This window comes from Vicugna pacos, unplaced genomic scaffold (assembly GCF_048564905.1).
Source record: "Vicugna pacos unplaced genomic scaffold, VicPac4 scaffold_19, whole genome shotgun sequence".
Taxonomy (NCBI): domain Eukaryota; kingdom Metazoa; phylum Chordata; class Mammalia; order Artiodactyla; family Camelidae; genus Vicugna; species Vicugna pacos.
In genome coordinates, this window is record NW_027328740.1 from 44,883,562 (window position 1) to 44,906,831 (window position 23,270).

The window sequence follows — 23,270 nt, forward strand, 5'->3', positions numbered from 1 at the left end:
AATCCCTATCTTACCCTACTCATGAAAATTAACTTGAAATGGACAAAGCCCAAACACAAGACCTGATACCATAAAACTGCTAGAAGAAAATGCAGAAAAGAAGCTGTTCAACAGTTATCTTGGATTGGAAGAATTAATATTGTTAAAATAGCCATAATACCCAAAGGAATCTACAGATTTAATGTGATCCCTATCAAGTTACTCAGGATATTTTTCAAGAACTAGAACAAATCATGCTAAAATTTAAATGAAATCACAAAAGACCCAGAATTGCCAAAGCAATACTGAAGAAAAAGAATGAAGCTGGAGGAATAATCTCCCCACACTTCAGACAATACTACAGAGCTACAGTAATCAGAACAGAATAGTATTGGTACAAAAACAGACATACGGATCAATGGAATAGAATAGCCCAGAAATAAACTCACAGACTTTTGGTCAGTTTTTTTTTTAATACAAAGGAGGCATGAACATACAATGGAGTAAAGACAGTCTCTTGACCAAATGGTGCTGGGAAAACTGGACAGCTGTGTGGAAATTAATGAAGTTAGAATACTCCCTCACCCCATACACACACACACACACACACACACACAAACTCAAAATGGCTTAAAGACTTAAACATAAGACAAGACACTATAAACCTCTTAGAAGAAAACATAGGCCAAAACATTAGCTGACATTAATCTTAGCAATGTTGTCCTAGGGCAGTCTACCCAGGCAATAGAAACAAAAGCAAAAACAAACAAATAGGACCTAATTAAACTTATGAGCTTTTGCAGAGCAAAGGAAACCATAAGTAAAACAAAAAGACAACATATGGAATGGGAGAAAATATTTGCAGAAGATGAGACTTGTCTAGAGCTTAATTTCCAGAATATATAAGCAGCTCATACAACTTAAAAACAAACAACCCAATACAAAAAATGGGCAGAAGATCTAAACATGCAATTCTCCAAGGAAGACAAACAAATGGCCAATAGGCACATGAAAAAATGCTCAATATAACTAATTATTGGAGAAATGCAAGTCAAAACTACAATGAGACTACCTCACACCAGTCAGAATGGCCATCATTCAAAAGTCCACAAATGATGAATGCTGGAGAGGCTGTGGAGAAAATGGAGCCCTCCTACACTGTTTGTGGGAATGTAGTTTGGTGCAGCCATTATGGAAAACAGTATGGAGATTCCTCAAAAGACTAAAAATAGATTTACCATATTATCCAGCAGTCCCACTCCAGGGCATATATCCAGAGGGAACCTTAATTCAAAAAGATACATGCACCCAAATGTTCATAGCAGCACTATTTACAATAGCCAACACACAGAAACAACCTAAATGTCCATCAACAATAACTGGATAAAGAAGCTGTGATAGATTTATATAATGGAATACTGCTCAGCCATAAAAAAAATAATAAAATAATGCCATTTGCAGCAACATGGATAAACCTGCAGATTGTCATTCTAAGTGAAACAAGCCAGAAAAGAGAAAGAAAAATACCATATGATATTACTTTTATGTGGAATCATAAAAAAAAAAGAGACAAACTTATTTGCAAAACAGAAACAGACTCACAGACATAGAAAACAAACTTACGGTTAACAGGGGGAGAAAAGGGTGGGAAGGGATAAATTAGGAGTTTAAGATTTGCAGACACTAATATATATAAAATAGATAAACAACAAATTTATACTGTATAGCACAGGGGACTATATTCAATATCTTGTAACTTATGGTCAAAAAGAATATGAAAACAAATACATGTATGTGCATGTATGACTGAAACATTATGGTGTACACCAGAAATTGATACACTGTAAACTGACTATACTTCAATTAAAAAATAAGGAAGACTATTAAACAAAACAAACAAACAACAACAAAAAAACCAATGGTCTTGGCAATGACTTTTTGGTTATGACACCAAAAACATAAATGATAAAAGTAAAAATTGACAAATAGAATCACATCAAACTTAAGATTTTGCACAGCAATAGAAACAACTAACAAAGTGAATAAGCAACCTCTAGAATGGGAGGAAACTTTTGCAAACCATATATTAGATAAGAGGTTAATATCCAAGATATATAAAGAATGTATACAACTCAATAACAAAAAACAAACAATCCAATTAAACACTAAGCAGAGGACCAAAATAGACTTTCTGAAGAAAACATCCAAATGGCCAAGTAGTGCATGAAAAGATTCTCAACACCACCAATCATCAAGGAAATGCAAGTCAAAACCACATGGGCTATCTTATGACCCCGTTAGTATAGTAATCATCAAGAAGACTAGAGACAACAAGTATTGATGTGGGTGTAGAGAAAGGCAATCCCTGCACACTGTTGGTCAAATGTAAATTGGTGCGGCTACTATGTAAAATACGCAGATTCCTCAAAAAAGTAAAAACAGAACTACCATATGATTCAACAATTCTACTTCTGTGTATACATCCCCCAAAAGTGAAAACAAGATATCAAAGAGATGCAGGCATTCCCATGTTTACTGCTGCATTATTCACAATAGCCAAGATACAAAAACAATCTATGTGTCCATCAATAGATGAATGGATAAAGATGTAGAGTATATACATGATGAAATATTATTTAGCCATGAAAAAGACATTCTGCCACTTGTGAACATATGAAAGATCTTCAGGATATTATATGAAGTGAGATACATTAGTCAGAGAAAGACAAATACTGTGTTATCTCACTCATAACTCATATCACTGTTACATCATACTCATACATGGAATCTAAAAAAGCCAAACTCATAAAAGCAGAGTAAGAGGGGTTTCCAGGGAATGGGAGTGAAGGGATTTACAGGGATAGGATAGTTATTTAATGATACAAATTTGGAATTAGCAGAAAATAAGTCCTAGAGATCTAATGCACAGTACAGTGAATATGGACAACAATATTGTGTTATAATCAAACTTGCTAAGAGACTAGAATTATTCCAGCCACTAAAAGGGAATGGTAATTATGCAGTGTTACAGGTAATAATTTTCACTATAATCACAATCACATTACAACCTACAAATGTACAGAATTAACATGTCATACACCTTAAATGTATGCAATGCTATAAGTCAAATATATTTTAAGACAAAAATTTTAAAAATAAACTAATATGTACATTAAAGGTGAAAAAAAGATTTGAGTTGACCAACTTTGGCCTCTGTAAAATGGGTCCATTACCTGCTTACGATGTGTTTAATGTTTCTGAAAGTAAAATTACTGAATAAAATTCTCTAGACTAACTGAGTAAGCAGAGCAACAACCATACTAATTAAAAAATCATTAAACCTTAAATTGCATTCCTATAAATATCCTAAGCAAAACGAGCTGTTACACTGGCAATAAAGAATAAAGATGAACTATCATTTAGTCGACTTGTGTGTAAAAACTGAATTCAATTTGCCATTTCTGGCATTATTGAGAAAGTTTATTAGAATACAAGACCTTGATGACAGAGACAAAAATCTACTTTTTTTTTTAAGAGTTTGTCACTCAAACATCAATTCTCTCTATCCATACCTTCTGTAAAATCCCTAACTTGTTTAGTTTTTTTAAAAAGGTAATTAAAAACCAAAAAATAGGGGAGGAAATTCATAAGCCGCATTGTAATCATTAATCTCAGCCTCTTCCATCAGTGTTTACCCTGACCATATTTAACCATCATTCTTTTCTCTGTTCAACAATATCTTTTAAATCATCCCAAGGTTCCCCATCCCCTCCCCCCAAAAACAGTCTTCACCCAGATTAACATCACAAAAACATTTCCAGATTGCCTAATTTCTTTTCTACAGTTCTAGTCTATTAATTTGGGTGTACTTATATACTGCACTGTAAAACATTTAAAATTAAACTTATTCTTTGGTATTCTGTCCACATCTTTAGAAGAAATCCAAGGCCTGATGCCTTCTAAATATATGACCAGAGCACCAATAAAGCATAAAATATATTTGTTTGTACTGGACTTTGGCTTTCTCGGAGAAGAGTGAGATATGGATATGTGCATTTCATACGCCCATATTGTATGAGAGGCAGTGTGTTCTTGCCAGAGGAGAAGGGAAACATTACTAAGAAACAAAGCTACTAATTCTAGACCTGGGACAAACCTCCCCATCTCCTTACCAGAGCTGTTGCAGTGGGCGGGGTCAACCAGCCTTCCATGTTTATCAGAGCAGGTCATTGCTCGGAAGCGCACGCCTTTTCCACATTCTTTGCTGTCTCCTTGAACCCGCAGTCCTCTGTGAGGCTCCCTTCTGCCTTCAGGAAGAAGGAAATCTGACCAATTACCATAAGGTTGAGATATAAACACATCACAAGGACATGGTTCTGTTTCCACCAGAGGGTACAGGTAAGCATCTTGACATTTCTCCTTCTTCCTGCTTTTGCCTGTTCCAACAAGAGACATTCATGTATTAATTTCACATCTGCTGTTTTGTTAAAAGTCACTTACATTGTATTAAAAGCTATTAGACTATTAGTTCGTAATAAAGTTTTTTCACTCTTTTTTTCCACACAGAAATAAATCCTAGGACAATGGAAGCAGGTCCCAGAGCATCTGTGAAATTAAAATTTATTTGGGAAAAAAGTTTCATGTTGAATACTGGCAGAAAATACTTAGAAGATGTTTGCTATGGTGGTTCAGCAACTAGAAAAGGTCTTGGTTGATTTATTTACTATCAATTTCCCTATGATTTACTGATAAAAACAGATTGATTACCTTGTCTCCATTTTCTTGAAATTAATGGTCGCCAGGGAAACCAACAAAATATTGTAAATATTAACTCCTTCTGTGTTTAGTCAAGTAGCTTTTTAAAGAGTTTATGTATTCAAAGAACAAAATGGTATCCTCCCAGACAATGGCCCTGGAGTCAGGCTGGGTGTCACATGGGGTGGTGGGCAAAGTGGAACTTATTTTGGCTCCTGCTGTTGGGCAGCTCACAAATGCTGCCAGAAACAACAGATTGCAATAAATGCTCAAATCACATTGGATAATTTAATCTGAGAAAAAGGGTATGCCTTCCACTTTGAGAGACCTTTTTAACTCAAATATTTTAGAATATGACCTTACCTTGCCAACTGATTTTGATGGACCTTTTTGCTGTAATACTAACTTTGAGTAATGACAATGCAAAGTCATTTTTCAAAGCTGTGAGTTCTTGCTAATCATGTTCAATGGATTCCAAGACAGCCTTCAACTTGACTCAACTTAGCTACTAACACAGTTCCTCTAGATTTTTTAAAGGATTTCCTAGATCTAATAATTTTACTTTGTTTCTTCATTAGTAGGTCATTAGCTAGAGCTTTGGCTCTGATTGTGTGGGGGGGAGGGAGAGAAGGCGGCTTTATTAGTCTATTTTCAGTTTTTATGGCTGTTTTGGAAATGCTGGATACAAGCTGATGCATAGACTACTTTCACTGGCAGATGGTTTACATTACACACAAGTCTACAGTTGTCACCTGGACACTTGGCTCTATGTCTTCTGTGATGCTTATGGTCACAATAAATGCAGGACCTGAAATGACCTTGTGAAAGCTCAGCCACACCAGTGTCCTGCTGGGAGGAGTTATTCACTTACCTCTATTATCAGTGACACTTACTGAGAATAAGTTTGAGAGGCACAGCTTCTACCACAGCTGGGGAATGTACCGGTTGAGAGATCTGTCAGTGGGTGGGGAATGGCTCCTTATCAGCATTTAACCTGCCCAAGTCTCTGGTGCTTTCTGAATTCCCATAAGGTACTGTTATCTCCATCTCTTCCATTTCTGCTCTCTCAACACATGTAACCCTAGATTCTAAGTCTACCTATTCCTTTAAACTACTTACTCTCACCAAAGTAATAAAACAAACCAAGCCCTGAACTATCTTTTCTTATCTTTTAGACTTGATCATTCAGTGATAGCTGTGAGTACTGACTGCATCATCATCCTTGAAATAACCTTTCCAAGTTTCATCATACCTTAACTTTTTGTCCCTTGCCCCTACCCCACACCCCTGCCATCTCTCTGGGCACATCTTTATTTGCTTGTTGCAATCTCCCACCCTACCTCTCTTAACTGATGGGCTTCCTCAGGGGACTGCCCTAGATTCTCTTTTCTGATCCTACACTTTCACCCACACACAGAGTTTAAGTAATCGTCTATATGCCTTTGATCCCTAATTATTACCTTCAGCCCAGATTTTTTTACTCAAGCTCTGAGCCAGACTGGAAAACTACACTAAAGGACCAGTCAAACTCAATGTGACAAAACCCACCCTTCTGAACATCACAACTTTTCTCTCTCCTTCTGTGTTTCCCAGTTCTAACAATATGGCCAGGTCAAAAAATGGAGTGTCACACTTGAAACATATCTCTATCTTTTAATGACAAAAATAATTTCAAATACCTAAATATCTCCTGAATCAGCCCATTGTATCCACTCTGACTGATACCACCCATATTTAGCCCACCTGCAAATCCCCAGCTTAAATCACTACAATGGCTCCTTCCAAGACGTCACTGCCACCACAACCCCCTCCCTCCCTTCCAACTATTCCCCACACTGCAGCCAGGACCAACCTACAAATTTGGAAGTCTGATGACAACACCCATCTATTTAGAACTACGGTTCATGGAATGAAGTCTAGACTCCTCAGCCTGGTCATCAAGGCTCCAAAGGATCTGGGCTTATTAGTATCTGCCTCCTGCCTGTGCTGCACCACTCTGCCTCCAGCAGGTTACAAACTAGCATCTTTTAGCTCCTAGAAGCCACTCATCTAACTTCTGGCCTTTGTATGTTCTACTCCAGAAACTTACCAGTTCTATCCTCCCTCCATAGCCTAGCTAATGACTGCTTGCCCTTTAGGTCCAGAATAAGAGATTAGTCCCTCCAGAAAGTCATCCTTGAACACACTCTTCATCTCAGCCCTAGAAGAGGTGTTCTTCTGTACTTGTGTATCCTGTGGTAGGCAGAGTAATGGCTCTCCAGCAATGTTTACATCCTAATCCCTGAAACAGGTGAAAGTGCTACTTTAGACAGCAAAAAGAACTTTGTAGATGTGACTAAGAGTATGGATTTTGGGGTAAAGAGATTATTCTGGATTATTCAGGTGGGTCCAACATAATCACAGGATCTTAAATTCAGAGAACATTTCCTGGCCTCCAGTAGAGGGTCAGAGGGAATATGACCAGGAAAGAACAACCCAACAGATGCAATGTTACTGAATTTCAGGACTTGGAAGGGAGCCATGAGCCAAGGAATGTAAGTAGCCTCTAGAAGGTGGAAAAGAAAACCCTTTCCCCTAGAGTTTCAGGAAAAAAATGCTATCCTGCCAATCTTTTGCTTATAGGCATTAAAACTTATGTCTGACTTCAGACCTTCAGAAATCTAAGATAATAAATCTGTGTTGTCTTAAGCCACCAAATTTGTGGTAATTTGTTACAAAAGCAATAAAAAAGACTCACACAGCACCCTGTAACAGCTACTGTAGCAGGTACTACACTGTACTGTGACTTCTGTAGCAAAATTCTTATCTCCCATTAGCCTGTAAGCTCTTAAATCAGGGTCATGTCTATCTATTCCCTTGTAATGCCTAGAGCAATAAGTGGTAAGCAAAAATTGTTCCTTGATTAATTGAGGAAAGTTTTTAAGAAAGAAGGAAAAAGGAGGAAGAAAGAAAAGAGAGTAGAAAGAAATAAAGAAAACATCCACGTACAGGGTAACCAAAAGTTACTGGCAGAGTAAATATTCTGCACATATATACACTGTCTCTGTATTTGTAATATCCTTCTTAATCACATGGCATTGCTGTTTGAAGAATTTGAGCAAATCAGTTAATGAAGAGATGGTTCTCATAATAAGAAACAAGTTACCAGTAGTCGTTTGCTTTGATTACATTCAAGTCATAATCATTGAACTCTGGATTCAGAACCAGCTAATACTTTAAAAAAATTTTTAAATCAATCCCTATACAGCTCTAAAGATATTTTTCCCCTTAAATCAGAGAAATTTATAACTGATTCCACAAAAACAAAACAAAAAACTACAATATTTAATGGGTATTAGTTATCCAATTATTTTTGAAAAAAAATTATGAATAACCTAGACAGACCTCCTATTTGATGGGCTGATTATTGACAGTACTGTATAGACAACAGCTTTAATTATCACTGAATCTAAAACTGTGATTTTCTTCTTTACGTACAATGCAGAACACCCAGATATTCAATTAAAACCTCTGGTTAACAAAAATGGAAAAAAGAAACAAACAGCCTAGATGGCCCCCTGTACAATGGGAGGCCTGTATTTATGTCTGTATGTTGCCGTGTGTGTGACTGTGTAGAAGAGAGAGTCACACTGCCTTGCAATCTAAGCCCAGGCCTTTCACTATCATTCGTGTTAGACACCGCTTATTAAGTTTACTACCAAATTACATGGGGAAAATCAAAACACAAGCATTAGTATCACATCAAATAAAGCTTGAGAAGCACACATTTTCCACTGCTTGTTTTTCCACCAATGACACTGCAAACAATGAAGAGTAAAGAGCATTTTACTCTCCGCCCAAATCTACAAAGGTTAACTCAATGCAGTGGCTGACTGACAGTGAACTCACTGTTTCAGGCAGAGGAAATTAAAGACAGTAACAGGATCCTCTGTGCTTTAGATAAACACTCTTAGCTTATTAGGCGCATTTCAGGAAGAAGTGTAATTACCCCCTCTTCTTGCATCTTCCCACACACGGAAAAACATCACGATCTTTAGCTTGATCATTCCTGTTCTTTGTGACCAGCAGTAAGTTTTCATCAAGATGTATGCTAATGCATGTATTCCCCAAAAACAAAATTGCAAGCTAGCCTTCCCCCATACCTGTTTGGAGCAGTTCCTCAGAGCTATCTGAGAGGCTGTCTCCAGGTCTAGAGTCCTCAGTAAGACCTTGCATAAACCTTAACTCACAACTCTTACACTGTGCATTTTCCTCTCAATCAACAGCACTAGATAATTCATTTGATTCTATTTTTAAAACAACTCTTATATCTCATGAAAACAGCCAGTTGTTTAGGTGTCATCCAGATATTAAGACATGCAAAGATCAATTAGCTAGGCAAAAGCACAGCAGTTAATAACCTAGAAAAGAAATTCTAAATAGTCTTTAGCATGAGTAATTCTTGGGATAGAGTTTGCAGAAAAAAGTATAATCGTTTGCCAACATTTACATTAAAAGTTATGCTAAATAAAAGTCCAATCAATTACATTTTTGACCATTCATAACACAAACTGCACTGGTTGTAAAATGAATAAATATCCTAGGATTTTCAGTATTTTTCATTCTCAGTTTGCACGTACAAAGTATCACCACCAATTAAAAACTTTCTTTCCTCTTAAAGGAAATTCTCTCTCATCTCAAAGTTACAAAGAGAGTTGCTAGGATAATGACTTTTGAAGCATTATGTATGAACACGTAAACCAAGCTCCATTAAATTGTGCCTGAAGTTGGAATTATGCCTGTCATATATATTCTATACCAGTATATTGTTTCTCTATAAGAAATCTGTTTTATCTGAGAAACATAAGCAATATTGCATAAAATTATATATGAATAAATTTTTATAGAAGAGAGATCAAACTATAACTTATTTTATTTGATGTTTCCATTTGTGATTATGTTTCACCTGTACTTACAAATGGGATCCTGATGTGGGTGCAGAAATCCTGTTAAAGGCTCTCATGGATTATGTCAATCCATTAGAGTGAGTCAAATTTAAAACAATCTTGTGTGTAATGCATTCCAACAAAAGGGGTCTTGAAACAAGAGAATTAGCTCACGAATTGCTCATGAGAACAAATGTCATCTGTGCTTAATTCTTCAATGTCAACCCTAACTTTATTATCCCAATTGTTATTTTGGCATCTTTCCTTGGGTTCTTCACTCCCTGAATTAAGTTTTCTGCTTATACCAAAAAAAACATACAATGAAGAGAAGTTCTGGCATATTTATTTAGACAAGAAGTAAGATAAATTATTGTATCAATTATCTGCATATTATAGGCACAATTTCTCTAGGACCTTGATTAAACTATTCATTGCTTTAATTTCCATTAAATTTCAAGGATGTAAATAAAATCATTAATTAATATATATCACCAAAATGGAATTTATTTATGCAATTAATTTTTTGCCTTCCCCTACTAAAATTTTAAAATATCCAGTTACTTAAAAGGTAATAGTAAAAGATGAAGACATGAATGAGATCTGCCTGTAATGTTATTTACAAATCCGGGGCTGCTTCCAAGCTGGCTGAGATCCTGGCATGAAAACGACACCAGATAATTTGCCATTAACTACTCCCAGAAAGTTGCTGGGTATATTGCCATTTATGACTATAAAGATTATAATGCTGTGTAGAGAGTAACTTTAGAGCTATAGAATGATTCACATCTTTCATTTGTTTCACAAGCATTTAACTGAGTATGTACTATGTAGTAGGTACCAACCACAGGCAAAGAGGATGCATAATGGCAGGGAGGGACGGGGAGAGGGAGAGACCTGATACAATTTCCTGCCCTTCTGGAACTTGATAGGTTCAGGAGAGCATCACTTGTCTGAAGACAAAGAGTGAGAGGCACACCCTACCTGTGAGCTGGCGCCGTCTACTTCGAGTTGTTTCACAATTCGTGGAGCAGGGCGTAAACTTGGACCAAGCACTGAAGGTGCAGTCATCACGACATGGGACCGTACACTCCTGCACAAGGGGAGGCATGCCATTTGTCTGCCTGAGGCATTCCATCATTTCTGCTGACTGGTTGTTATCAGAGACACATGAGACAGCTAAAAAAACAGAGACAAACATTTGTTATTATTTTAATTAAATCAGTCTGCTGCTGGTTCTTTGACAAAATAGCAGAATTTCCCAACATTTGAAGAATTTGGTTATCACAGTGATTGCAAAAGGTGTTCAACATAGCTAACCTTATTCATCTCTGGAAATTAAATGTTTATTGTTGCCAGTGGAGGTTTTTGAGAATTCAATTGGTTTCATTATTAATACAAATCCTGCATTGACAGCAACCAAAGTAACATTTAGTAATTTACTGTATGTCCCACTTTGAGCATCTGATCTCTAGAGGAGATATAAACCTAGAAAAACAGAATCTGTAAAACAGTAATATAAAGACCAAAAAGGACAAAACCATCAAAAAAATCATTAAAAATTTTCCTAGATTTGATCTTTTTGTTTAGTTGTTGAAGTGGCACTTATGGAAGTGGTCCTATTTTAATTTCACAGTCAGTATTTAAAAAGGAATTTCTGCTCTCTACAAGTAACCTTCTTCCTTACTAACATTTCAGGGTCAGTAAGAAATTCTAAATCATTTTTTTTCACTACAAGCTAGTCTATCCAGATAATCCCCACTACAAATATTCTACCAAATGCAGACAATTCTTCCACGTTTCTCACATACATTTTCAACTAGGACGTCTCTAGTCATACCATGAAGTAATTAATAATCTCAAGATAAAACATTTATGAGATTTTACTTGATTCTTTGGGCTAATGAAATTTACTTTATTCAATTATGAATGGATAATATTTTTGTGAATCTTTTACTCACCCTTATTATGGACTCTAAGGATGTATCTTTATTTTCTAGACCAGCACGCTTCAACCTTGGCACTACTGACATTTTAGATTAAATAGTTTCTTTTTGTTGGTCCAAGAGTCTTGTGCATTGTAAGATATTGAGCAGCATTTCTGGCCTTCACCCATGAGTTGCCAATAACACACACACCCTCCCAATTTTGGAAACCAAAAATGACTCCAGGCATTGCCAAATATCAGCCCTAGTAGAAAAATACACTTCTAAGCCAATTCCTAACCAAAAACGTCTATGAGAATATATTCAATGGTGTAAATTCAGACCTACTATGTCAGCATCTCCGGGGGAGAAGTCCAGGAATATTTTTGTCTTTAAGTGTCAAAGGTGGTGCTGACCCAGTCTGCCCACTGACTGGCCACACCTGGCATGATGCCTCTGGATGTGGTATATGTTAATGGCTATTTGCTGAGATCATCATCTTAAAGAAACCAAAGTTTAGGGTCATTTTATTATAGCGCTATAAAATCTACCAAGATACAAGGAATAAAGAGACCACAGCTTTGGATCAATATTGTTAAGAACTTTTTACATAAGCCTCTCTAATACAGGATAAGTGTACATAGGGGCTTTCAGTTGCCCATTACTCTTATATTCTGAATTCCTTTCTTTATTCTGAACACAACAGAGAACAAGTCAATCTGAATCCCATCCATCCAGCCAGCCATTTACTTATTATTTATGAACTGGTGAAAGCCAATCGTACTGAATGATTTAGGACCTAGGAATTAGCTGAGATCACAATGGAGGCACATACAATACTTCCCAGTTTGTACATCTGCTCTGTGGCAGGTGGAGCTATTCATTCATTTTGAATAATTTTTTGTTTTTATATTTATCCACATCCTAGGAATAAAATTTACTGCATATCAAGCCAACATCACCTGCATTTTCTTTGTTGGGAATATTATAGCCATTAATGATAAATATAGCAATATATTTTCTTAACTAGGATACAAGCAAATGTTATTTGAATTTCATATTGAGAACACTAATTTGGAGTCAATTTAGGGGACTTTTATTGTGCCAAGTTTATTTTTTCCCAAGATGACAATACACTAAATAACACGAAGAGAAATTTTAAATACTTTCAAAAAATACTGCCATTTGAAATTTAACATCTATGAATACACAAATGAAGAGCTTTTTTCCAATGATAATAAAATATTAACTTTCTATAATTTCATTTGAGTAAGTTTAAAATTTGAAAGCTATGATAAACATTCAATGATATTCTGAAGTTCTACAAACCATATAAATTAGAATGTACTGGGTTTATTTAAGTCCATATTGAACTATTTTGCATAAGAAATTAAGAATAGCTTCAGCACATGACAGAAATCACAGATACTGCTGTCACATGGCATGAATGCAAATTCCAACTCAAAACATCTGGGAATTATATGAACTAAGTTATTTAAATTCTTTATGCTTTAGTCTCCTCATCTTTAAAATGACTATAACAAGGGCATATGCAACAAAGTGTGAGAATTCTCGTAACAGTGCCTCACACCCACTAAGGGCCAAATAAATGCTATTATTATCCTTTATATTTGTTTTAAATCAAGCTGATAGTTCTAGCAGGTACACACACACTCTTGCTCGCCACACCACATTTCTTCCTTGGCCATCCTCAGAATCTGAAGGATAAAGATGAAAAGAAAACTGAGGGAATCTTCACCTGATTGCCTACTACACTTAAAATCACCCTTAGTCAACTCATATATTAGATACACCCTCAAAACTTTCACTGCATTAACAGGACTATGCAGAGCAAATCTGAGCCATCACTCCTACACAGACTTATACACTAGTCTAATGGAGACACTTGAGGATTCTAAGGGCCACAGAATACATTCAAAGTTGTAGCATGAAGTCTGATCCATATTACTCTGAAGACCAGTATCTCTAGGATCATTTATCTCAAGGGTTAGTAGTAACTGACAAGCTACAGAGCATGCAATCATCAGTTTAGTCCAGGCCCTGTGGTTTTCAATTTCTTCAAGTTCAAGATTCTAATTTCTTTTCACAAGCAAAAAGAACCACTAGAAATAAAAACATGAACAAGTTAAATAAAATGATTTCCTTCTTGGGACTGATTCGAGTATAAAAGGAATCATTGAATATACATTTATTGAATTGTACTAAAGGGGAGGCAAAAAATGAAGAAAGCACAAGTGGGAGGTAGGCAGGACTAGAAACCCAGCTGAGGAAAGGAGACAGATACACATACAAAGGAAATGAGAAGACATTTAGAGTCAGTGGGAATACACCCATTCACAGTTCCCCTCCACTGGGCAACTCATGGGCAAAGGATATTTTTAAAATGTTACTTTTAACCTACAATATAGTTCTGGGGCCAATATTAAATGTGTATTAACTCCATCAGTTAGATAACTTCTTTTGAGGACTAAATCAGAGGTGGCAGGTAGACTGTACCACCAAATTGTGGGGCTGGTGTCTAACAGAACTAAGGATGGCTTTTATATTTTTATTGTTGTTACCTTGGGCAAATTATGTAAATTCTCTGAAGGTAATTCATTCATCCATACCATGGGAATGATAACATCTACATCAGATGATAAACTGATGCCGATGAAGTGCTTAGCACAGAACTAAGCACTTGGTACGTGTTTCTGGAGAGCTACCTATTACTTTGAAGAAGGCTAGTGGAAATGAAACCTAAGACGTGGTTGGAAAGAGGATTCCACCATCACTCGTCTTAGGTCAGGAAGAATTTTCCAAATCCCACCAAACTCTCTTGACCCTTAAAAAGTGTGACTGGACCCTCCCTTAAATTATAATGTCGCTGCAGCCTCTTCCAAAGACTGTGTGGCCCTCCCTGGGATATTGTGTTTTATTTCCAAGTGAAGCTCTGTGCACTGTGTTTAATGTCTATAAAAATGAGGCTACAATGTAAGCTCCCATATAAAATCACAACTCCAGGAAAAGTCAGAAACAGAAATCTAGGGTCTGCTGGAAATTCTTTTCAGAGGCAGCAAGATCAAAATACTTTCATAGAGTTTAATGGGAAAAGAGTGAAGATTTGTGTCAGAGTGCTGTCCATATTTACACCTCACTTACTGAGGTGGTCATATCCCACAGAAACAGGTGCCACGCCCCTCTCTGCTAAAATATACTGAATTCATGAGAATTTTAACACCTAAGTAGTATTTAGGGGTATATATCAAAGCTTTTCAGACCATTAGAACCATTTCAGTTTCATTACTGATCAGAAGAACAATGAACATAAGGCAGAAAAAATAGCTTATGCCTCGGGATTGAGAACAGAACTTCTTAATGTCACTTACTTCCCTGGTGGCCTAGACTTTAGACCACTTATACACATTGATCCTTATTAACTACATCTTCTGCCCTAATACTTACTGAAATTGACCTACTTTTTCATTCATCCATTTCTCCATCCACTCACTTGGTCCCAAAAAATATAAAGAACTAGGAATAATTATAAAAACATCCTGTGTGTGTACACAGATATGCATGTACATACAAATAATTCAGTTTCTGAGAAGCTACATTAGCGGCAGTAACAGGCAGGTAAATACAAAATAGTAGCATAATACTACAGTTTACCTACTGGCGATAACCAATCGGGAAGTCCTGGTTTACCAAAGTAGGTACCTCAGTCTTGAAAAGATGTGTAAGAGGCAGACAGGAAAAACAAGCCATTACAGAGAATGTACCCATAAGACATCTGCTTTTTAGTTGAACTCTGATTTCCAGATCTTCCGGCTCATAGCATATCACTTACAAGTCATAATCTTAAGAGTTCTCTTTTGGTGCTTTTATGTATTGAAAGTGCTGTACCACACTAGTGAGAAAGGTGCTTTCCATCAGGCAAGGAAGAGGCATTTACTGCTGGCCATGCCTGTCATGTATTTCTACCTGTGGTGAATCGTTCAAGAGCAGTGGCAATTCAGAGATTATATTTTATTTACTAAACCTGAAATGTTGTCATCTTCACTAGAGTAAAGCTGTACTCCCATGTAAAAATCAGCTCAGAGAGCTGCAGAACATTCTCATCGTGCTTTGTTTGAAACTCACCTAAGCTCAGAGTAGCTGCCTGCAACAGCAGGGTCTTCTCATTAAGGGAGAGTCACCACGTAGGTGGGTCCAGTGATCTGGAGCTCTCCAGCAGCCTCTGTGATGCCTCGGGTCCCATTTTTCTATTCATAGTGTCTAGCAATGTATGTAACATATAGAATTGAGTTCAGCATTATCTTCCTCTCAATCAAGACACAGCCTGAGCAAAAATCACCCAAGAAGGAAAACAAGTTACTAATTGCTTTCCCTTGTTACCTGATTCTTTTCAATTCTAGCAGCATGAAAAGGAATGGCCTGGGAGAAAATGTAAAATTATCTGAGAATTTAGCAAAATAAATATAGCAAAGATGTGTATGAATTCTGAGTGTGTCTCAGAGTTAATTTTTTGAATACAGCAGCTTTTATGTGGGATAGTTAGGCAGCCTTCTTAGCCTTTAATGATGACTGAAATCAGCAGATTATTAACCACTACTAAATGGCTAGTCTTTCTGGCCCCATCACCTCTCAACTCTGATAGTCACACATGCCATGGTAAGTTTGTCTTCTTTTCAGTTATGATGTGAAAAGGGCAGGGTTTACTGGCCTTATGATAAGAAATGATAATGTTCTATCTGGAAAGATGAAATAAATGATAGAGCCCAGATCTGCTTATGTTTATCTCCTTCACCAAGGACACCCGCATCACTTTCCTGAAGTCACTTCTTACAGATTTCAACTCTAATAGTTGACAAAAAAGGGCAAAAAGAATTTCTTTCAAGAGGTCATGATTTCCAGGAAATAAGGGTGAGATGCTAGGAAAAATAGAAGGGCTCCATTAGCTTGCTGTCCTACAATCGGGAACTGCTTCAGTTCAGATACAGAGCTCAAGGGACATGCACCTCCAGGAGCAGGGAGGTGAGGGTTAGTTGGGGAGGGGGGCAGCAACTGCTAGATCAACATGCAGACAATGTGCTCTACAGGGCAGACCTTGCACTAGTGGTCTGGGCTACCCAGATGAAAGAAATCTGGAAATAAAAGTACCCTACACCTAGGGTCCCACAAGAACATAACTCCAGGGGCCTCAGACACTAGGCAGTCAGGAGCTTTCCTGGACCATGGAGACGCATGAAGAATGAGTAGGATGCACCCAGCCCAGATGGAGCCCGGCCAGGTGCTTGGCACACCTTATGCCTGTGCAGAGGAACAAACAATGATACAGGCTAGCTTCCTGCCCTTGCTATGCACATTCTAAGATCCTTAGATAAGGCTCATAACACTTGCAATTACACATTCCACATCTGTGTAGCAAGGTCACTAGTTCAATGATACAATGCAGGTTGCCAACATGTGTGGAGACCACAAACCACATGTTTTATTTCATGATTGCCAAAAGTCACTTCAGATTAAAACCTCTGTAAATATAAAACAACATCTGTGGACCTTTAGGTCAAACCCTGTAAACCATCAGCCTTTTTCTTCTGAGTGAACCTTAGAAAATGTATAATACCTTGAATTTTGAAAATTTTTTTAGTAATCAGATTTCAAATAAACCAGTTTGGTTATTATATTTAAAAAAAATAGGAGGCCACAAACCACATGTGGAAAGAGAGAGAAGTTATAATTGAAATGCACAAACGTGTAATAGATCAGTTCTACTCTGCCTTAATGTATCCGTCTTCATGACTGGGAACATTAGGGTCCAGTAAAAACTCTGGGATGACCTGGAGTTTCAGGCTGAAATGGGGCAGTGTAAGGGTTGTGGGCCCGGGTCTCTTGCCGTCCACCTTCTCATCTCACTCCCAGCTGGATTCTACCCCTGGAGGGACGTCCCTGCACTTAGGAGTGGGCGCTACAGTCTGTCCCCCAAAGCTCAATTCATGAATCAGTCACTCCTGTCCACCCCACAGGTCTAGGATATACAGAGAGGCAGTGCAAGTCTTCCTCTGAAGGCAAACTCAGAAGACAGGGCCGGGCCCTGCAAGTCCTTAAAGCTAGCTCAGGGCCATTGGTTTGGCAGGGGATTCTGGGGTCCTGACAATTGGGCAGAGTTTAAATAAGTGAATGGATGGGGAAGCATGGGGTCCTGTGGGGCTCCTCACCTGTGGGAAGGAACAGGCTGGAAGAAGGCCAGAGGAAGGACTCCTAAGGTCTAGAGGCCAGGGCAGGGCAGGGCAGCCCCCTCCACCTCCCTTCAGCCCAAGGCTAAGGGGGGAGAGCTGCACACCATTCCAATTACTTCATTAGAAACAGGTGTCACCCTCCTTAGGCACTCCCTTCCTAGCAGGTAATCAGGAAAGGTACAAATGCCAACTAAAATGTATCTCAGTTTTGGCCATTTTGATGAGTTTCCTTCCTATTTAATTATTTTCGGGTAAATCTGGGTGCCTGCAGCAGCCAGCAAGGGTCTCAGATCTGCATAAGGCTTTTCAGAAGTGCTCTGGGTCTTTGCTAGCATCTGCAGGAAGAGTGGCCACCAGCGAAGTCTCAACTCAGGCTGATGACTCACGCTCAGCCCGGTCAGAGACTGTCCTCTAGCTGATGAGGTCTCAGCCCACACTGGTACCTGCTGGTGTGGAAGATCCTGGGGGACCATGGGACTAGAGCCCTGGGAGAGACAGGGCAGGTTCTCAGGTGAGACCTGCCAGCACCGGCAGCTGCCACGCCCCTTTCTCTCTGGAGCACAGGAAACTCAGGAAGCACCTGGGGAGGCACTAAGGCCCTCCTTCTGGAGTGGCATTCCCGGAGGGCATCTCTTCCCAGAGTCCCAAACAGGACACAGAGTAGAAAACCTTCAGCTTTCCTCTTTTTTCCTTAGCCAAACTCTCCACCCCTACATCAGCCCTGAGTCAGGGAAAACCATGACACGGGTTCCTTCTAATCTACTTTCATCTCCCCTCTTTTTCTACCCACCACCTACCCTGGCAGGAGGAGAGCTTTTCATTCTTTCTGACTGATACTTTCCCTGCACAAAGTCCATCTCCCATCTGAAGTGGCATTTGTCTCCTCCCTTTCCCTGAAGCCATAATGGCAGACAGGATGCAGAGAAAGCTGATTGGATCAAGGATACAAATTAAAAAGCATTTAAAAAATATGAAGCCTGACATACACAAGCCGAGGCCCTAGTGAACTAAGCCTGTGACGGGCTGGTGTATGGATGTGTCTCCTAGTAAGAGAGGATGCATATGAAGGCACCCCTAAATACAACAGATGGACTCTCTGAAGCCCCACCATGAAGGAGGAGGCAGGGGCTGCTGCACAACACACATTTGGGAGAGGTGAGGGTCAAGCGCTGAGGGGCCAAGATGCTGTAGAGGACAGCCAGACGCCATCTGGCCTTTAGTTTCAGGAAAGTCCCACGAGATGGTCTGTTTGTTTGTAAATATTAATTGGTTTCCAGGGTATTACTGCTTTTCTGTTGCCTCTGTATCAAATTAGCAAAAATTTAGCACCTTAAAAGAAAAGAAACATTTTTCTTTCAATTCCAGGTGTTAGAAGTCCGAAAACAGGTTCACCAGGCTCCAGTCAAAATGTCTGCAGGACTGGTTCTTCTAGAGGCTCCAGGGAGGTGCAGGTACCTTGCCCGTTGCAGCTTCTGAGGCCTCCGACTTCCTGCACTCCTAGCGCCTCCCTCCGACTTCACAGCCAAGGGAAGCACTACCCACCTCTCCACCTCCTCCTTACTTCCGGCTTCACAGCACTTCCGGCCTCCCTCTTATAAGGGACCCACATTGGACCCACCTGGGTAATCCCGGGTGCTTACCTCCCCCACCTCAATCTCCTTAACTTAATCCATTACACCTGCGAGGTCCCTTTTGCCAAGTAAGGTAAGATATTCACAGATTTTGAGCATTAGGACTTGGGCCAGCCTACAGCACAGGGCAAAAGTACTTCTTCCTAGCTCTCAGGCACTGCCTCATCCACTGGAGTGAGAACCTAGCCCACCTCATCTGCTTCCAATAAGAAAAACAGAGTTGACACAATCAGGTTTACCGTGACTTCCCCATTCCCAGCTCCTACAGCTGGTTGGTTTTCTTTTGTTTTTTAAGTTTTCTATTTATTTATTTACTTACTTATTTATGGAAGTATAGTTTGTTTACAAAGCTGTGTTAATTTTTGGTGTAAAAAATACATATATTTTTATGGAGGTACTGGGAATTAAACCCAGGCAGGACCTCTACCCACCCCCCTCCCACCCTCGCCATTCCTATTAATTCCTTCATTTGTCAATAACCTGCCTGGCTTCCCTCAGTCACTCTAAGTCAGAATTACTCTCCCCATGTTCTGTTGCATGTCCTGAGTAAAAATAAGCAGACTTATTTCTTATTCAAGATGAAACATGAGTAAGAATGTCTATCTATGCTAAACAAAAGTGAAGTGCATTTCAGTGACAAAGACCAGTATTTGGGTCAGTCTGAGCCATGCAATATGTAATGCCACTTTCCCCGCATCCAACTAGAATGCTTCGACTGTCAGCTTCATGAATGCATGAAGGGACAGTCTTTTCAGAGAGATACACAAAATTGAAGAGAGCGTGAGAACAGCTAGAAGGAATTGGAAGTTCTATGTCCTAGAAAAGAAGGCTGCCTCTAACCTCTCATTCACAGCAAGCATGTCTTGGAGACCCTGCTCTGACCTGTCCACCGTAGTGACAATAGCCCTGAGGCACTCCCACAGGCCACCCCAGGCTTGTGAGCCAAAAGCTGACCAAGGTTGGGGTGCATTCAATGTAGGCTCTCAGATGCTGTGTAGACTAGTCTTCCCAGCTTGTCTGGGCCTAGTTACCCTGTCCGTGGAGGAGAGGGAAGGACCACTCTAATCCTTCCCCCAGGTGGCCAGCACTGGTGCGGGGCAGGGCCAGGAGCCCCAGCAGCATAGGTGGGGACAGGGAAGGAGGCCACCTAGCATCGCATTTCCCAGGCACAGAGACTGGGGCCCCCTGCCGTCCTGACCAAGCTAACCTGTCCACTCAAGGACCAAGCCCAGGCCCTTCCCCTTTGGATGTCCATCACCTGAGCTCTGCCAATGCCAACCAACCACGGTAACTGCTCTAATCCTCTCAGTGGACACCCTAGCAATTCCATTTCAGGGACAATTATATGCAATAGAAAAGACATTTTCACCTGTCATTATCCAAATGAGTCAATTTAGAAGTAAAAGCCAGTTTTGGCCATATTCCCAGGGTTTTCCTTTCCCCCTTGTATTTTTTTTCCTCTCCTGATGCAGAGCACAGTGTGAAAGCACAGTATTTGGAGGTCTCATTCTTCAAAACTCCCATTTGAATAAAATATGTGCTTATGATTACATGCTGAAAGACATATATGCAAATTTTGAGTGGAATAGCGTGAGTGGTGAAAACTGAATTAAACAATAAACCCATAACTACTTGTTAGGGTGCTTTAATTGACTCATAAGTACAATATGCAATGTTGCATGGCTGCAGGAGCCCAATTATAAGCTTGCTTATGGAAAGATACAACTCATTTTGCATGTTGGAAACATATTCCCCAATTATTGTTGTTGCCCTCTCAGAAAAAAAAGGCATTTCAAATAAATAAGAAATGCTTAGTAAGCAAATAATATATACTTAGTCCCTTGGTAAGCTTGGAACACTTTATCTAGCTTCTAATACAAGATCAGGAAATAAATAGTTAAAAATGCCCATTCACTTTATTCTGAGGTATTTTTTAAAGCCCCGGAGCTCTCTGTGTTCACAGCTAACCGAAGAAATATACCTCGATACGGCTATTGGCTTCAAAGGATTTGTCCCCTAATTGAAAAACACCAGGAAGTAATAAAGATTTCAGGAAAAAAATAAATAAAATTACAAATGATTCATAAATTATATCAGAAACAAAAAAAGAAACCAAACAAGAGAATAGCTAATACAGGTGAGAGTCACAAAGAAGGAAGAAGGGAGATCTTGTAACTCTGACTGCTAACCTGGTGTGGCAGATTCCAGAAGGGAAAGTCAGGAATTGTGATCAAGTTACCCAGCCATGGTTGGAAGCAAAGTAATCACACTCAGCTGTGGGCCTTGGGGAGTGGGTGGTGGGAGTGGGAAAGACAGAAGGTCCAATTTGACTACCTGGTAAAATCAGGAAATCGGGAGGTTCTAGACCAAGAGTGTGAGCTCCTTTAAAAACTCAAGTGGAGAAGGAGTCGTCAGTGGGAATCCTGCACCTAATGAAGAAAAGCATTTAATTGCTTTACTCTAGGATACAGGGTAGCCTGACCACAATGTCTGCATGAATACAAGGGTCCTGGAGCAGCTTTAGACCCCCAGTGGCCTCCATTAGCCACAGTGAAAGCATGCCAAATCAAGATTTAAGTACAGAGAGTAGCTCACTTGTTGACAAAGCTGCATGACAGGTCTCTTAATCCCCAAACAGACCAAAAAATATATACACCCTGAATAGAAAGATCAGGCGATGCAAACTCAGCTTTAAAAGTTCTTAGCCTTTCCTTCCATTTAGACTGCCTCCTATCGACAAATACTAAAACCTGTATTGAAGAAAGCCACTTATAAATGCATATAAATCATCACATTCAGCAAGACATTTGGTAGCCATCACTCTAAATTAAGCCATGACAGTGACTCTGAAGGAGCCATCACTGCAACCAAGGTTTTTATACATCAGTGATTCTCTCCCTGATTTTACAACACCCTAGAGTAACTGCATTTATCTCAGCTGACTTTCTTCCATTAAAAATAACTCAGTGGGGAATGACTGCTCATAGTAGAGTGTTTCTTTAGGGGCTGATGAAAATGTTTGAAATTAGACTGTGATGATGCTTGCACAACTTTGTAAACATACTAAAAACTATCACATTGCACACTTTAAAGAATGAATTTTATCTCAATGAAGCTAGTAAAAACATTTCATCCTTTAAATATTCTGACTCTCAAATAAATAAAAACAATTTTAGAAGAAGAGTTCAAAAAGCATGTCACAAACTTGTGTCAATTAGATGCTGTGTTTCCAGAAATCCTGAGAATTATAGGCATTTACCAGCTGGTGAAGAAATTATTCTCCTGAAAGTTATGCCCAGAACCATTTACATTAACTTTTACAAATAATTAGTAATAAAATTAAGATTTTAATTTTAATGCAGTTCTTTTCTCAAGATTCTGACCTGTAATCTGTTTATTTTTTATATCTTGTTATTTATTTTATAATCATATTTAACATTATGAATTTTATGTATGCTATGATTCTCAACTGCAAAATGGGTATAATATAATCATGATGCATATTATTATTATAGGATAATAATATAACAGTAATAATAAGGTAAGAGGTGTCAATAAATATAGGTTTAAGAGGATCAAATAAGATAATATATGTGAAAGAAATAAACAAACATAAAGCGCTTATATTTTTAATTAATGTCATTCACAATAATGAAATGTTTCTTTTTTATTGAAGTATAGTCAGTTTATAATTTTGTGTTAATTTCTGATGTACACTGTAGTGATTCATTTATACATTATATATATATATTCCTTTTAATACTCCTTTTTCATTATAGGTCATTACAAGGTACTGAATATAGTTCCCTGTGCTAC

At 38.7% G+C, this 23,270-nt stretch overlaps 1 protein-coding gene across 1 annotated transcript in view; it reads right to left on the bottom strand.

Moving 5' to 3' along the window:
* Positions 1–3,345: 3,345 nt before the first annotated feature.
* LOC140693441 (thrombospondin type-1 domain-containing protein 7B-like) overlaps positions 3,346–23,270 on the bottom strand; it is a 160,567-nt gene continuing 140,642 nt past the window's right edge. Inside the window, 3 exon segments of the mRNA XM_072957307.1 lie at positions 3,346–3,367; positions 4,136–4,415; positions 10,641–10,835. Of these exon segments, the coding sequence (XP_072813408.1) occupies positions 3,346–3,367; positions 4,136–4,415; positions 10,641–10,835 (497 nt within the window).